Below are 16,141 nucleotides of genomic sequence, written 5' to 3'. Positions count from 1 at the left end.
GCGGGGCGGACTTGCCCTGTCAGTCGAGGCCGGGGGGCGGCCAGCGGGCCGGGAGCCGGGCCCGCAGCGCCGATCGGCCGCCGGAGCCGCGGCAGGAGGTGAGTGCGCGGCGCGCGTGTCCCGGCTCCGGGGCCGCCCCGGCCGCCTTGCTCCTCCCCGTCCCTCCCTGGCGCACCGCCCGCGTCCGGAGACGGTCCCCCGGCTCGCGCCCGGGCCGCAGCCCGTCACCGGAGCCCGCTCGCGGCCCGAGCCTTCGCCGCGGGGCCGCCTCGGCCCCCGGACCCCCGGCCGCCGCGAGGGACCGTGCGAGCTCTCTGCTCCTGCGGAGGCCGGTCGGGACGCGCGGGGCCTTTCTTTTTTGTTCTCCGCTTTGTCACGCGCGTCGGCATCCGAAGTCAAAGGCGTGCAGCCCCGAAGTCGCACTAGTGCCGGTCCCGCGGGCGTGACTGGCGCCGGCGGAGGGAGGGGGCCGCGGCGCGCCGCTCACCTCCGCGTCCTGGCACTCGGGCGCCGCGCGGGTGCCCACGTTGGCAGCGGTCGCGTCCTGGCAGGTGACCGGGAGCTGGGCGCCGAGTCCCCCCGGCCACGAGCGCCACAGCGCATCCGGAGCCCGTGTCGGGGACGCTCCGGGCGCCCTCCCTTACGTGTGTTTCTCACCTTTGGCTTGTGTGGAGCATCGATAGAACTTTTGCTCTCGTGTAAAGATAGTCTCCTGGGCTTATACATTAGTTTCTGTTTCACACCCTGTGTGCTATTTTAATGATTTTTTTTTTTTAAACACAATAAGAAAATAACCTAGTTTGATGAATGATCTTTTCAGAGGAATTTGAGAAGCCTTGTATTGGGAATGCCATGATGTTGGTCGTTTTCAGATAGCCCCTTTCCAAATTTGCGTGACCAAACTTGTGTGGCCTTCATGGGTCTGAGATTTCCTTTGTCTGGGTTGGGGTCTTGAAGGCCCTACGGCTCAAAATCCCGCAAATGTTGAGGGGCATTCCTAGGGATGGGTTATTAAGATGTCCCACAGCCTGATGAAATGTTTAACAACATTCTAGTGACTCTGTTTGGCTTATGGCCATCAGATTGACTCAAATTTAGGCAGCTTTAGTATTTCTGAAATTTTTGGAGCATGGGACCTGGGGAGGCGTGGAATCTCTTGGCAGTTTGGTCTTTGTGGGTCTCCTAGGGCATTCTAGCTCCTCCTGCTTGTGTTATAGAAGATTAAGGTAAGCTCATGTGATTGGGAAGAATGCAGAAACCAGTAATTTGGTAAGGCTTGCTGACCCTAGGCCAGAACTCAATTTTTAAGGCATCATTGGTCAAAAAGACGTTGAATTCTTAGGATGTTTAAAGAAAACAATAAGCTGTTCCAGACGTATCTTGTTCTCCTATGGAGAGGTTTTCATGTATGTGTGTGTGTGTGTGTGTGTGTGTGTGTGTGTGTGTGTATTTATTTATTTTAATTGGTTTAGTTCAAACATGAAGGACTGTGAACGAGAGGACCGAGTGGTGGTAGGGAGTCTGGGGGGAGGGGGTGGGTTATCAGATATGGACGACGTTGCTTTCGGGAGCTAAGGATGTCATCTCCTTTCTAATTGCTGGCCATGGACCCACTTATTGATGGGGCATGACAAGACTTTGTATTTATATTATTTTTTGAGGGGTGGGGTAGAATGAGGTTGGTTGACTGTGTCAGCCCAGGGCTCTCTATCTTCCGTTGGCTTTTGTGGCCACCTTCCCCCAGCAGGGAGGAAACTGCTGACCTTATTGAAAATCCTCTGAATGTGCAGGCAGGCTTTCTGCATCTGAAGCACAAAGGGGAGAAGGGCAGAGCCTGGGGGAGCTGCCTCTCCAGGGAAGAGTGGGAGGCGTGGGGTGTCATTTCCAGAAGCCTGGGCTGAGCAGGTCCCATGGCTGAGCACCTTGGTGGAAGGGAGCTTGAAGGCCGCATGGCTCCCAGGAAGGGAGGGACGAGAGGCTCCATGCCCTGGTTTTAATTTAGTTGTATTATTTTTATTCCTTTTTTTTTTTTAATGACCTAATGTGAGAAATAACATCCATCATTTGGATAACGGAGGGGGTGGGGTGGGGGGAAGAACCTCTTATTTTTGTTGTTGTAGTTAATATATAAAAAAAAGACTGTTTTACACTTCTTTTTTTTTGCAGAAGTAGGAGGAATGGTCTTTATAATGCTTTTGTCTCACTTCAGAAGAGTGTTGAGTGGTATTTCCATTGCCTGCCCCCCCCCCCCCCCCGGAAGAAACATTTTTAGGTTGTGGTCATTTTCTTTTCTAGACTTTTCCAGTTACTGATGCCATTACATGAACAGTCTTGGCTTGAAGTTTAAGAGCTGCTTACTAAGTTCCCAGAGTCTACTTTGCCTCACACAGAAATTTCCTACACTTTTCAGAAAAAAAAGAAGAATAAAGATGCGTGCCTTCTCAGATTGTTAACAATAGCTTGATCTTCTTTTTCTTAAAACCCTTCAGGGCTGTGTTAATAGAACTTCCCCTAGCTAAGATTTTGAAGGTTAATTAGTGCCTGACAGGAGATAAATGTCTATAAAAGTACTATATGATTACAATGATACAGATTATAGTTTGCTGTGGTTTCCCAAATTTTTTGATTATTCTCATAATTAAACGAAACACTTAGGATTAATTCAGTGTTGTCTAGCAGTTATCTTAATAGAAAACCATTTTTTAGTTCGTTATTTATAAATCGGGGACACGTGCTGTTATTATGGTCTTCTATCTCAAGGCCCAGTGTGCAGTCGGGGCTGGATCCCTGCTTCCCCACAGTGGAGGTGGACCCCTGTTCCAAATACTCCTTGAATTTTGAGTATTTTTTGGTCTATTTCTTGTCAGGTCCGATTCTGTCATCATCGATTTTGCTTTGTGATGCGGCTCCTGCGGAGCTGACCAGGGATAAGAAGCCTGCACCTTCCGGAGGCTGGCTTGTGTTTGCCCATGCCTACGTTTATTGCAGTAACGTTAATTTGTGCCTTCTATATGAATCTGAAAGCTTCAGCGCCCCTGTAAGGTTTGGTTTAGTTACAATTTTTCAGTCTACCTCGCTGTGCCAGGTGCTAAAATCCAAGGAGTTCCTCAGGCAACTCAGAGGGTGGTGACTTTGACCTTCAACAGAGGGGTTGAGAATGCAGATTTAGTTTCTACCTCTCCTTGCACCCGTTAGTATTTTATGGTTGTATAATTAGGATACATATAATATATACTTCTAAGTTATTTTTATGTAATTGTTGCGTTACTGAAACATAGTTGCTCTCACTTTTTGGATAAAAATAAAATGTAACTTTTAGGATTTTCTGCCCCAGCCCTGTGGAACATCTGCTATACCCTCTGGGATGCACGGTCCCTGCTGGTAGACTCAATTCTTACAGCCTAACAGCCATAGACCAGGCATACGTGAATGGGAGTGGTTGTGTCCCAATAAAACCTTATTTATGAACACCCACATTTTAGTTGCATGTGCCTTTCACATGTCATGAAATCTTATTCTTTTGATTTTTTTTCCAGCCATTAAAAACTATGAAAACTAGGCTTACGGGCAGTCTACAGAAACAGGTGGCTGGCAGGATTCAGCCTTTGGGCTGCAGTTTGCCAACTCTGGATCTGGAGGAAATATTTGGGAGTTCTTGCCAAGAGGTAGTCTTGGCATTCATGTAGGAGGCGACCTTTCTTCAGAAAATTCCAAGTGCTGGAAAAAAAACAGTGGAATTTGGTTGCTCTCATTCATTTCATTCATCCGTCTTGCTCTCTGATTATTTCCACTATGTAATATTATATATGCTTATTAACCTTTAAGGGTTTTTTTTTAAAGGTTTTTTTGGAGGTATAATTGACATGTGATGTTATGCTAGTTTCAAGATGTACAGTGTAATAATTCAGTCTTTGTACCTATTGCAAAATGATCACCACAGTACGTTTGTCACCACAGTTACAAAATTGTTTTCCTAGTGGGGAGAACGTTTAAGATGTACTCTCAGCAAAGTCAAATATGCAGTACAGTATTACTAACTGTAGTCTCCACGATGATGAAGCTTTTTCTTTATAAACCGTCAGCTTCCAGACTTGGGGAAAACATGGTGTTTATAATTGGGGGTTGAGGAAGTGAGAGGAGGAGATTCTCTGCCCTTCTTGGTAAGTTTTTAGAGCAATTTAAGAAGAGTGCAATGGACCTGGTCACTCAGTCCTAATGGTTTAGAGCAGGAGTTGACAGACTTCTCTTAGGGGCCAGATAATAAGTATTTTAACCAGTTTAGTCCTCGTAGTAACCCTGTGAGTAGATGTGGATAAGCTCTTCAACTCTGCCTTGTGGCCACAAAACCACTGTGCGCGATAAAAGGAACAGGCCTGGCTGTATTTACAGAGCAGGCCTACTACAAGGGGCTGGTATGCTGACCCCTGGCTTGGAGACCTTCTTGGGGCATCTTAGAATAGCTTTAAACCCTCAAAAAAATGTTGGTGACTGACAGCACCGAGCTGGGGCATTCTCAGGTCTGTTTGCTCACTGCGGGACGTCTGAACTTCCTGCTGAGCACCTCTCTGGCTGTCCAAGATCATGCGAGGCCATTTCCTTTGAGAAGGAATAAAGGTGGGGCTCTCTCACTGTTTGGAGAAGCCATCTTATTTCTACCGTGGTGATGTTGGTCTAGCAAGCTGTTCTGATCTGATTGCTCTTAGGTACAGCTTTTGCCTATAGGATTAAAAACCCCTATGTGGAGGGCTGCCTGGCTCGGTCAGTAGAGCAGGCAACCCTTGATCTTGGGGTTGTCGGTTTGAGCCCCATGTTGGGTGTAGAGATTGCTTAAAAAGAAAATCTTTATTTATTTATTTAAAAAAATTTTTTTTTAAGTTTATTTATTTTTGAGACAGAGAGAGACAGAGCATGAACGGGGGAGGGGCAGAGAGAGAGGGAGACACAGAATCGGAAGCAGGCTCCAGGCTCTGAGCCATCGGCCCAGAGCCCGACGCGGGGCTCGAACTCACGGACCGCGAGATCGTGACCTGAGCCGAAGTCAGACGCTTAACCGACTGAGCCACCCAGGTGCCCCAAAAAGAAAATCTTTAAAAAAACACAACCCTATGTAGAAGTAAGGACATGAGAAAAAAATAAAAGTATTTAACCAGTAGGTTCAAGGGGCCAGTGCATTTAGCAGATTGCTCATTTTCAGGTGTTTTTTCTTTTCTTTAAAAAAGTAATTAGTGGTTTTTGTCTTCTATAAAAATTTTTGTCTTCTAGGCAAACAGTAATTTTAACCAGTAGGTTGAATTTTTTTTTTTAAGTTTATTCATTTGAAGAGGGAGACTGTGTGAGTGAGCAGGTATGCACGAGCAGGGCAGGGGCAGGGAGAGATGCAGAGGGAGAATATAGGGCTTGATCCCACGAACCATGAGGTCATGACCTGAGCCAAAATCGAGAGCCGCTTAGCCGACTGAGCCACCCAGGTGCCCCTCAGTAGGTTGAATTTTAAAAATTAAGCCGGGTTTGGGGGGCACCTGGGTGGCTCAGTTGGTTGAACATTAGGCTCAGGTCATGATCTGGCAGTTTGTGGGTTCCAGCCCAACATTGGGCTGTCTGCCGTCCGCAAAGACCCCGCTTCAGATCCTCTGCCCCCCCCCCCCCACACCAACCCCTGCCCCTTTCACACATGCACATGCTCTCTCTTTCTCAATCAAAAATAAACATTTAAAAAAATAAAATCAAGCCAGTAGAAAGAATTGGCGGTTTTTCATGACTTCTCCAATTTACCAAGAGACTTTCGGTGCAAAAAACACACTGCTTTCTCTTTCTGCAGGAAACCTGGGCTTTCACAGAGTTCAGCTAATTTAGGTTAATCATTTTCCAGTATGTCAGATACTTGTAATCCAGTATGAGACAAAGCATTGTGAAGCCTCAGTTGCAGCCAATGTTAACACGCCTGATGTGTCTCCTAATGCTGCTGCCACCCCCCAGGTCCACAGCACTTCCAAGGTCAAGGGAGGAGAGTGTTTGGTGTGCCTGCCACCTGTAAACCGTGGCTCTGCGTGACCGTCTCAGTGTTCCTCGGGCTCCGGCATTTCCTACCTGGAAGTGCCCTTCTGTTACAGTCCCGGAAGTCGGCGCTGAAGCACCTTACCGGCCAGGGGTTCGGTGCTGGCTTCCCTTCCGCATCTCACCCTCTTACCTGGGCGGCCCTGTGTCCATTGGGAGCCCAGGGCTTTCCTAACCGTGCCTTCTGGGCAGCCGCACCCCTTCCTGGCCAGCCAAGCACTGGGTCGTAGTGAGGGGCTTCCTCGAACCTCTCTTTTTCATAACGTGGTTCTGGTCGGGGGTGCTCCTGCTGCAGCGGCAGCCAGGAGCCAGCACCGGTGATGGGGGTTACTGTGCTTCGGGACAGCAGAGTCTATAGGATGAGCACGTCAGGCTGGTTCCTTATAAAGCAGCATGGTGGTGGAAGGAAGACATCCGTCACCTTTTTGTTATAAGATGAGAAGACTCGCTGTAGAAATGGTTTCTTAATCCTCTTTCCATCTCTAATAATAATAGCATTTATTGAGCAGGTACTATGTGCCAGATGTGGTTCTAAGCCCTTCTCCTATCTCAACTCATGCGGTCCTTACAGTAACCTTGTGAGGAGGAGAGTGATGCTCAGATAGGTCCTGTGGCTCCTGACAGGTGGAACCAGGGCCCCACACTGGCCAGCAGGTTCCAGAGTTTGTTCTGTTAACACTGCCCTGAGCTGCTTGCTGCTAGCACAGCACCTGTCTCCTGGTGGTTGCTCAGTATCTTTTCAGTTGGCTGGCTCAAGAAAGGAGAATATTGAATGATCATCAGAACACTTCCCTTGAAGTGAGAATTGAGTCTATATTTATAGTTTTCAGACTTGTAGTCTATCCATCCATTGACTTCTATCTGCTGGGATAACAAAAGGTCATCCAAGGATCCCATCTAGAAATACAGTCTTAGGGAATTAAGTATATGATAAAGATAGGCTTTCAAAGCCCAAGGTAAAAACAGATTTTTCAGTAAAGGGTGCTGACAGAACTGACTAGCCATTACAAAACAAACAAACAAACAAACAAAACCACCAAAAAAAAACCCCACAACCTGTATTTTTTGCATTTTTTTTTTTTTTACCTCTTACATCAAAAGGGAATTCCAAGTGGATGAAAGATTTAAATAAATATATGAGACCATAGGTATGTTGAGAGGAGATATGGGTAAATGTATTTCTAAACTTAGAGTAGAAAATGTCTAAGTATAAACAAAATCCAGATTCAATAAGAGACTGACACGATTAGGTTACTTTAAAACACCACCCACAACTAAAAACTATGGGCAAAAGATTTCAAAGAGAAAGTCAAGGAACAAATGAAAAATTGAGAGAAAAAAAAAGATATTCCCATGAAAGACAAAAGGTTTAACAAAGAGCTCTTACAGATCAACAAGATGAACACCGAAGTTTAAATATGGACAGAAAATATGAAAAGGCATTTTACCAAAATGAACATACAGATCACCAGTAAATGAAAAGATGTTCATTTATGCTTATAACTAAAGAAATGTTTGTTTTGTTTTGTTTTTTTACTATTTATTTTGAGAGAGCGAGCGAGCCAGGATGTGGAGGAGGGAGGAGGAGAGGGAGAGGAGAGAAAGAGTCTCAAGGAGGCTCTGCACTGTTAGCACAGAACCCTGGATGGGGCTTGATCCCATGAACTGTGAGATCGTGACCTGAACTGAAATCAAGAGTTTGGACGCTTAACTGACTGAGCCACCCAGGCGCCCCAAGGAATGTATTTCTTCTTAAGTAGATAGACTCCATGCCCATTCATGGGGCTTGACCTCACAACCCTGAGGTTAAAAGTCATGTCCTCTACCCGCTGAGCCAGCAACGTGCCCCAAGAAATGTATTTTAAAATATCATTACTGGTGAGATTGCCAAATGTTAAAATGTTTTATTTTGTGTGTTATTGTGTGAGAGAACAGACATTTCTCATACTAGTGGGAGAGTAAATTGTTGGAACTGCTTTGGAAGCCAATATAGTAAGAGCTATCAAACATTTTTTTTAGAGAATTTGGATTTATAAGAGAGTTGCAAAAACAGTACAGAAGGTTCCCATGTATTCTTCACCCAGCAGTCCCCTTAATTAGTTGTCATGTCTCTATGACAGTCTGTCAGTCTTTCCCTTGCTTTTCACGATCTTGACACTTTGAAGAGTGCTAGTCAGGTGTTGCATAGAAGGTCCCTCAATTTAAGTTCCCCTGAACTTTTCTCCCAGTGCATCGTATTAGGCATTACGTGACGTCAGCGTGGCTCAATGGTGACGTTTACCTTGATCACCTGGCTAAAGTGATATCTGCCAGGGTTCTCCACTGTGTGCCCGTTGTAGTTTGCTAAATATTTAGGAGGCAATAAGATTTATAAGTTTTTTTTAATGTTTGTTTATTTTCGAGAGAGCGCATGTGCACAGGCAAGTAGGGGAGGGGCAGAGAAAGAGGGGGACAGGATCCAAAGAGGGCTCTGTGATGCGGGGCTTGAACTCACAAACCATGAGATCATAATCTGAACTGAAGCTGGACGCTTAGCCAAATGAGCCACTTGGGTGTCCCAAGGGCCATCAGTTTTAAAGGCCTATGACCCCGCAGTACCACTTACTGAAATTTATCTCCACCTGTCTGTGATTTATTTCATCACCTGCAAAATTGGGGTGACCAGTGCCCCTGTCAGAGCTGATGGGAAGATTCAGTGAGCGCTGTATTTGAAACATTTGATCAGTGCCTCACGCACAGTAAGCTCCTTGCTGGTTCAGCATCCCTTCCCAGAGCCCCTGGAAGCCAACTGTGTTTGGAATTCAGAATTCAGAGGATAATAAGATGTGCTTATATATTACATGACAGCCCCAGCAGGGTCATAACCAGACACTAATGCTTCTGTAGCAAAACCTATGAATATTCACATGAAGGGAGAAAGATAAAGACTCTAAGTAGCTTCAGGTGAGTTCTGATCAGACCTTGATCTGAGTTCAGGTCAGGTTTTGTTGCTGGGTAAGTCTTTTAAAATCCCTTTGGGCTTTTAGAGCCTTTTGGATTTCAGGATTGTGGGTGAGGATGGCACCCCTGGATAGGAGTTTGCAGACACAAACGTGGATGTGAAAGGTGTTCGTGGCAGCATGGTTGGAAATAAGCCTAGAAAACCCCGAATGGTCCTCTGTAGGAGAGTGGTTAAATAAATCCTGGCACACAGTGGTGCCCCATTCAGACCTTTAAAGAGAAAAAGGCACACCGTAATCTGCCTCTAGGAAAAGTACGATAAGATACATTACTAAATAATTGACATTTACAGAACAGTGTGAATGATCTTGTTTGCACTTAAAAATATGTCACTGCTCGTTTATGCATTAAGAAACATCTAGAGTGACCTCTAGAAGAGTTTCTGTGTATTAGAATCCCCTGGGAAGATTGAAAAATACCAATACCTGGGTCCTCCTCTGAAGCTATTGAATTGGAGGGGCGCCTGGGTGGCTCAGTCAGTTAAGCATCAGACTTTTGCTCAGATCATGATCTCACGGTTTGTGAGTTCAAGCCCCACTCTGTCAACCCAGAGCCTGCTTTGGATCCTCTGTGCCCCTCTCTGTCTGCCTCTCTCTCTCAAAAATAAACACTAAAAACAAACAAACCCTTTAAAGCCACCCAGTTGGAAGTGGAGGAGTGGGGCCCATGCTTGGGTCCCAGGCAGTGCTGGTGTCCTGCAAGGGTTGACATCACCTGGAATACAAGGGGTGATGACATCAGGTGGGAGGAGGGAGTCTTTGCACTGTGTTTTTCTCCCCAGTTGTACTTGTAGTTATATATATATATTTTTTTAAGTTTAAAAAGAGTATAAAAAGACTTTTGGATGGAAATCAGATATAAGGCAGTGAAAAAACACATTTTCAGCAGATACATAGAATTTTCCAGAAGTTCAGGATTTCTGAGCATTACTCTCCTTTAATAGGTACATGCTTGCTGATTGCAACTGATAATCGATTTTTAAAAAAATTCTTTTCCTCTTTCATCCTGAGAGAGCAGAAGCTGGTGAGGAAGGCACCAGCACAGGCTGAGGTTAGTTCTGTGCTTCAGCATTCTGGGGGTGCTTTATTTTAGGTGAGTCGCCGAGATTGTGCATGTCTCCATTTAGACTCCCACACTAGTACTAATTATTCAGAAGGAAGAGGTCTCCCGGTGACATACGTAGAAATACTTTAGGGCTAGAGCCGGCCCTGTCAGCTCTTCTCTGTGCTTACTCAAATGAACTTAAGCTGGAGGTTGAGTCCCACATGGTCTTTGATTGCCCCTCCTCTCCCGCCTCGCCCTTCACACCTCCCTCCTGCCTTTATTGTGGCCTACACCTGGCATAAAAAGGTCCCTGTTCTCAGAGATGCCTTTTGTTGTGCGTGCCACCCTCCCTCTGATAAGGTCTCATTTTATCTGGCTCAGCAAAGCCATCTGGAAAGGTCGGCTTTCCTTGTGTGTTGTGCCCAGTGCTGGTGTCTAGGCAGACCTGGTCTTGGGTGGAAGCCCACGGACAAAGCTGATGGCTCCCTTCTTGTAGAGGCCATGTCTGGGCCTCTCTGGAGAAGGGGATCGCTCCGTGCAGTTCTCCTGCTTAACGTGGACATGCACCCAGAGAGAGAAGCAGGCATTCAGAGCAAGACTGGGCCAGTGCCTCACTCCTGCTGGCAGAGCCCTACGGGGGGCGGGCGGTCCACTTACTCTGTGGGCATCCACAGTCCTGGGCGCTTGCCCGGCTTTGCTCACCAAATGGTTTAATTGGGTGTCATTAGTAATTCTGTCCAGCGTGAAAAACCATCTCTTATTAGGCCTCAAATAAAAAAGCCCTCTTTGGGGAATAAATCAGAAATGGATTTTTTTTCCCCCTAAAGTGACGCGGAAGCATTTCATATTTGCTACTGCTGTTCACAGAGATGAATAATTCTCAACCTGTAGTGGAGAGGCAGGTACTACGCTTATCCCCATTTTACAGAGGAGGAAACAGGTGCATAAGAAGTTGTTATGTGCCCCAGGTCTCGAGCCAGCAGGTGATGGGTCTCCAGGACGATGCTCCCTCCCACGAGCCTGTCCTGGGGAGGCTGGCCCACCCCCTGGGGGCGCACACCAGCGTGGGCTCGGGGTGCACTGCCCATGTGGTCTTCTCCTTGGATGGCTTCTCGTCTTGAGGCGAAAACGCCTTCGCGTTGGCTGTGAGGGTGGATGTGGCCTGCTTCGGGTCCGGCGCTGCTGGCATGGAGGCTTATTTGCTTGTTTTATTTGGCAGATTCTCGCGCAGCCTTTGAGATGATGGGCCTGGGAAACGGACGCCGGAGCATGAAGTCTCCGCCCCTGGTGCTGGCCGCCCTGGTGGCCTGCATCATCGTCCTGGGCTTCAACTACTGGGTCGCCAGCTCCCGCAGCGTGGATCTCCAGGTGTCTTGCTGGTTTGTTTGCATGGGTGTCTGAGAGTATTTAAAGTTGCCAAGTGGTGGGGTCGACGGGTGTGCCGTTCACTACCCCCTAAAGCACTACACTCAGTGGCTTGAACGCTCCCTACCCTGAATTGGGGCCTCCACATATCCCTGCCCCCTGCCCGGGGCCAGACTTTGCACACCAGCTGTGCCCTGGGGTGGGAGAGGACCTCTTTGCTGCCAGAGCAGCCCTCTCTGCTTTTCCTGTGAGCGGACGATTTTCAGTCGAGCCACTGGGGCTGGCTCTGGGAAGGCCGCTTACTTAATTACACTGACCGCAGCCCATCCGGTCCCCCAGTCCTCTCTAGGTCTCAGCGGTGTTGGGAATGTATGTGCATAATGCGTGTGAGAAATGTGTATGTAGAGGTGCCACTTGTTACTGGCTACTGCCAGTAACAAATCATATCATCTGTATCAATTAAGGATATGCATTTTAGTTTTCCATTTTGTTGTTGGTCATCGTGGGTCAGGCAGGTGCTACACAATGACAGAGAGTCTCGTTGACCAGACTCCCGTCAGGTGCCTCTGACCCCTCTTCCCCACGAGGCCTCCGTCTTGGCCTCCCTCCACCCCTCCTGTCTTCAGCCGGCCCAGCCCACTTAGCAAAGAATCCTGCTAAGTCATCCCTACCTCCCAGTATCTGATCAGGCACCCGCTCCCTCTTCCTTGAAGTCTGACCCCTTGGCCCGCCTTTAGCAAGAAATCCGCCTGCCCTCCGTGTCTCCTCCTAATCCCACCACGGACCCCTCACTCTGTTGGCTCTAAACCCTTAACTGTCCTGGCTGTGTTCACAGTGGAGCCAGTCCTCTCCCCTGCTGCATAGACATGACCCCTGTTGCAGGAGTCTTGAAGGAAGTTTTCCTTGCCATGTTAATGGTGTCAGAATACTTTTTAACAGCGCTTACATACACTGTCTTCTTTTGTACACGAACTCTAAGTGTGGGACTTTATTTTCCCCATTTCCCCGGGGGGGATGCAGACCGAGGCACAAGAGTAGCTGGGATTCCATCCCAGTCTTTCCAGTGGCAGAGCTTGGGCTCGCAGCCATGAAACCCCATCCCATCTGAGCGTCTCCACGCCTGCCTGCCCTGGGTGGGCGGGGTGCTTTCATCTGATCTTCCACTGGAGCCGTTCTCTGGGCAGACGTGGGCTTGGTGTCCAGGGTTCAGGAACTGAATTTGTCTTCAGAGGATTTGTCTGCCAAAGAGTTAAGTGCTCTGTCAGCAGGGGAGGGAAACGGAACTAAATATTTGAGCACCTGGTAAAGCGTGAGGCCCTTTATGTACTTACCTCATTCCAGCCTCCCCGAGTCCCTGGGAGGGGTGCGGTGGTACTTCCTTGGAGGTCACAGTGGCCGCAAGGAAGCCCAGAGAAGTGAATGCCTCTACTTATAACACTTGTCTCTCTCGAAACCCTGTCGTAGCTTCTGCACAATTCACTTCCAGTATTGTTCTTAACAGACAGAACCCCTTAAAGCACATTTTTGAGAGGAAGTGGTTTATTCTCCGGGAACAGAATTTGCAGAAATTCCATGTGGGCTGTGCAGAACATGCAGAGAAGGTCTGGGGCACGAGGCCTCTGCCCAGTTAGGAGTGGGGAGTGTCTGGCTGGGGAAGGGGACTCGGGAGGAAAGGTCCAGCAGGACTGCCCGTGGGGCCCTGGAGCACCTGTGTGCCGCGTGTCGCCGGCTTCTGGGAGGGAGAAGGCCTCCAGGGACGGCGTGGGGTTCTCCCTCACACGCTGTGGGGTCCCTGTAGACGCGGATCCTGGAGCTGGAGGGCAGGGTCCGCAGGGCGGCCGCGGAGAGAGGTGCCGTGGAGCTGAAGAAGAACGAGTTCCAGGGAGAGCTGGAGAAGCAGCGGGAGCAGCTTGACCGGATCCAGTCCAGCCACGACTCGCAGCTGGAGAGCGTCAACAAGATATACCAGGATGAAAAGGCAAGACCCGCTTTGCTTTCCCCTCAGTTCTGTTCCAGATGCCAGTTGAGACAGCGTCGGGTTCGTCTCAGTGGGAGAATGAACGACCGTGTGGGGACTTTTGTGATGACGTGGCATGGGCCTCTTGACCGTGCTGTGACACACTGACTTTTCCCAGTGCCGTATGTGGTGTCCCCGTCTTCTTTATTTTGTGCATGAAAGTTGTGTCTCTTCATCCCCTTCCCCAGTTTCACCCATCCCTCACCCTTTCCCTCTGGAAACCGCCAGATGGTTCTCTGTGAGTCTTTTTGCTTATTTTTAGATTCCTTAGGTAAGTGAAATCCTATGACCTATTTGCCTTTCTCCGGTTTATTTCATTTAGTATAATAGCGCCTAGGTCCACCTGTGTTGTTACAAACGGCGAGATTTCGTTCTCTTTTTATGACCGAGAAATATTTCGTTGTACGTTTGTACCACATCGTCTTCGTCCATTTGTCTATCGATGGACACTTGGGCTGCGTCCATACCTCAGCTATCCTGAATAATGCTGCGGTGAACATGGAGTGTCTTTCCAAATTAGTATTTTTGTCCAGGTAAATACCCACAAGTGGAATTGCTGGATCATATGGTATTTCTGTTTTTAATTTTTTGAGGAGCCTCCATATTGCTTTCCACGGTGGCTGCACCAGTTTACATTCCCACCAGCAGTGCAGGAAGGTTCTTTTTCTCCACATCCTCGCCAACACTTGTTGTTTCTTGTCTCTTCGACTTTAGCCGTCTGACGGTTGTGAGGGGATATCTCACCGTGGTTTTGGTTTAGAGAAGTACTCTTCATTTACGACATTCGCAAATGTGTATTTCTCCTCTGGAAATTGTTCCAGTTTCAATGTTGTTAGAGTAAATTGCTTCCGAATTTTTCTTCATTTATCTTGTAGGTGGGTGGCACTATTTATGCTCCTTAAATCCCCTGGAACTGATTAGAATAGGACCCAGACATCACTCACAGTGTGTATGCAGAACCCCTTAAGGCAGATTTCGGGGAGAAAGGAGAGTTCATTCTGCAGGAATAGAGTTGGCAGAAACTCCATGTGGGTTTTGCAGGATGTGAAGAGAAGGTCTCTGGCCTCCAGGCCTCTGGCAGGTTGGGAAGGAAGAGTGTGGTGGGAACTGGGGAGTGTGGGGCTGGGAGGGGACCCGGGAGGGACCAGCAGGACTGGGCGGAGATGGGCTCCTTCTCCGGCCAGGGCCAGCTGGGGTCTAGAACCAGTTGTTCTCCTGTGCAGGGAGGGAGGAAAAATAAGGGGGGTGTTTCAGATGTCTGTCTTCCTGCTTCGACATTCCTGTGTGTGTACATGTGTCATTACCTAAAAACTGAACTCTCCTCCTTAGGAAGAGTGGCCTTTTACTCTGAGCCTCTGGCCTTCCTATGTTTTTATTTTTAGGGTTTTTCTTTTTGAAACGGTAGTGATGGGAGATAGGGTGGGTGTGTGTCCATGTGTGGTGTTTGGTTGTTGCTTTTAGGTATCCTTGTTTTCATTTATTTATTTTTCATGTTTATTCATTTTTCGGGGGGGGGGGGAACAGAGTGCGAGTGGGGGAGGGGCAGAGAGAGAGAGGGAGACACAGAATCCCAAGCAGGCTCCAGGCTCTGAGCTGTCAGCACAGAGCCCGATGCAGGGCTTGACCCACGAACCGTGAGATCATGACGTGAGCTGAATGAAGTTAGATGCTTAACTGACTGAGCCACCCAGGCCCCGCCCCCCCTTTTTTTAACGTAAGTATCTTTGTTTTCTTAACTCCATCAGTCTACCAAGTGCTTTTGAAATTTTACCGTCCTGTGAAATCCAAAATTCTGGGCGTGATAATCTCCCACTCTGTTCAGTCTCCTCCAAACTTCTGAACATTTCATGTATGTTGCATGAAAGTGTGAGTGCACGTTTTGGGTGGGGAGAAGGAAAAGAGGTTGTGGGTTAATTTCTGCTCGTGGGCATTCTGCTTGGGTATGGGTACAAGCTGGTTTGGCTCCAGACCCCTGTAAGGGCGGCAAACAACCAGGTTTCCCATATAGGGTGGGCAGACTCCTCAGAGAATGTGCTGCATAAAATGGTTTGTTCCAGAGAATTCTAGATAATGCAGTCAGTGAAGCATCATCCCACAGGTGAGTCCTCGAGATAGAAATGCTGGTTCATTTAAGTATAAGCCGATGTGGAGATAAGATGACAAGCTTGGAATTCTTTGAAATGTGACTGAGCAGCTGTTTCCTGGAAACGTCTCCCTATATAAGAAGAAATGAGAGGGAACATCTTCCAGCCAGAAACCAGGTGACTCTTTCACCTTGGTTCTTTTTTTTTTTTTTTTTTTTTTCCCTTAAATGTTTGTTTATTTTTGAGAGAGCACAAGCAAGGGAGGGGCAGAGAAAGAGAGAGTGAGAGACAGAGGATCCGAAGTGGGCTCTGTCCTGACAGCAGGACACCCGGGAATCACGAGATGATGACCTGAGCCAAAGTCAGATGCTTAACCTATGAGCCACCCTCACCTTAGTTCCTAATGCTTCAGGTTTATGACTTCTTTTTAAAAGGGGGCGTAATGCAAGGTCTTAGCTGTCCTGCCACATGCCCAATAAGAATTGTTTGGGGGTTCAAGGTGGGGGGAGGCTCTTGTAGTTGCAATAAACAACTCACGGTAGATACTGAAAATCGAGGAGTCCCAGTAAAGAGGGTG

The 16,141-nt window shown here is 47.9% G+C and overlaps 1 protein-coding gene across 3 annotated transcripts in view; it reads left to right on the top strand.

Moving 5' to 3' along the window:
* The window catches only part of GOLM1 (golgi membrane protein 1), a 55,155-nt gene that overhangs the window by 588 nt on the left and 38,426 nt on the right, over positions 1 to 16,141 (top strand). Inside the window, exons 1-3 of one of the 3 annotated variants that reach the window (XM_049654286.1) lie at positions 32 to 98; positions 11,318 to 11,466; positions 13,262 to 13,441. In XM_049654286.1, the coding sequence (XP_049510243.1) occupies positions 11,338 to 11,466; positions 13,262 to 13,441 (309 nt within the window). In that variant the 5' untranslated portion in view covers positions 32 to 98; positions 11,318 to 11,337. Of the gene's footprint in view, positions 1 to 31; positions 99 to 8,676; positions 8,998 to 11,317; positions 11,467 to 13,261; positions 13,442 to 16,141 lie in introns of those variants that run through there. The other 2 variants (XM_049654444.1, XM_049654371.1) reach the window with 2 other exon arrangements.

The sequence above is a fragment of the Panthera uncia genome, chromosome D4, assembly GCF_023721935.1.
Source record: "Panthera uncia isolate 11264 chromosome D4, Puncia_PCG_1.0, whole genome shotgun sequence".
NCBI classification, from domain to species: domain Eukaryota; kingdom Metazoa; phylum Chordata; class Mammalia; order Carnivora; family Felidae; genus Panthera; species Panthera uncia.
Note: the sequence above shows the minus strand (reverse complement) of the source record. Positions and strands in the feature narration are given on the sequence as shown.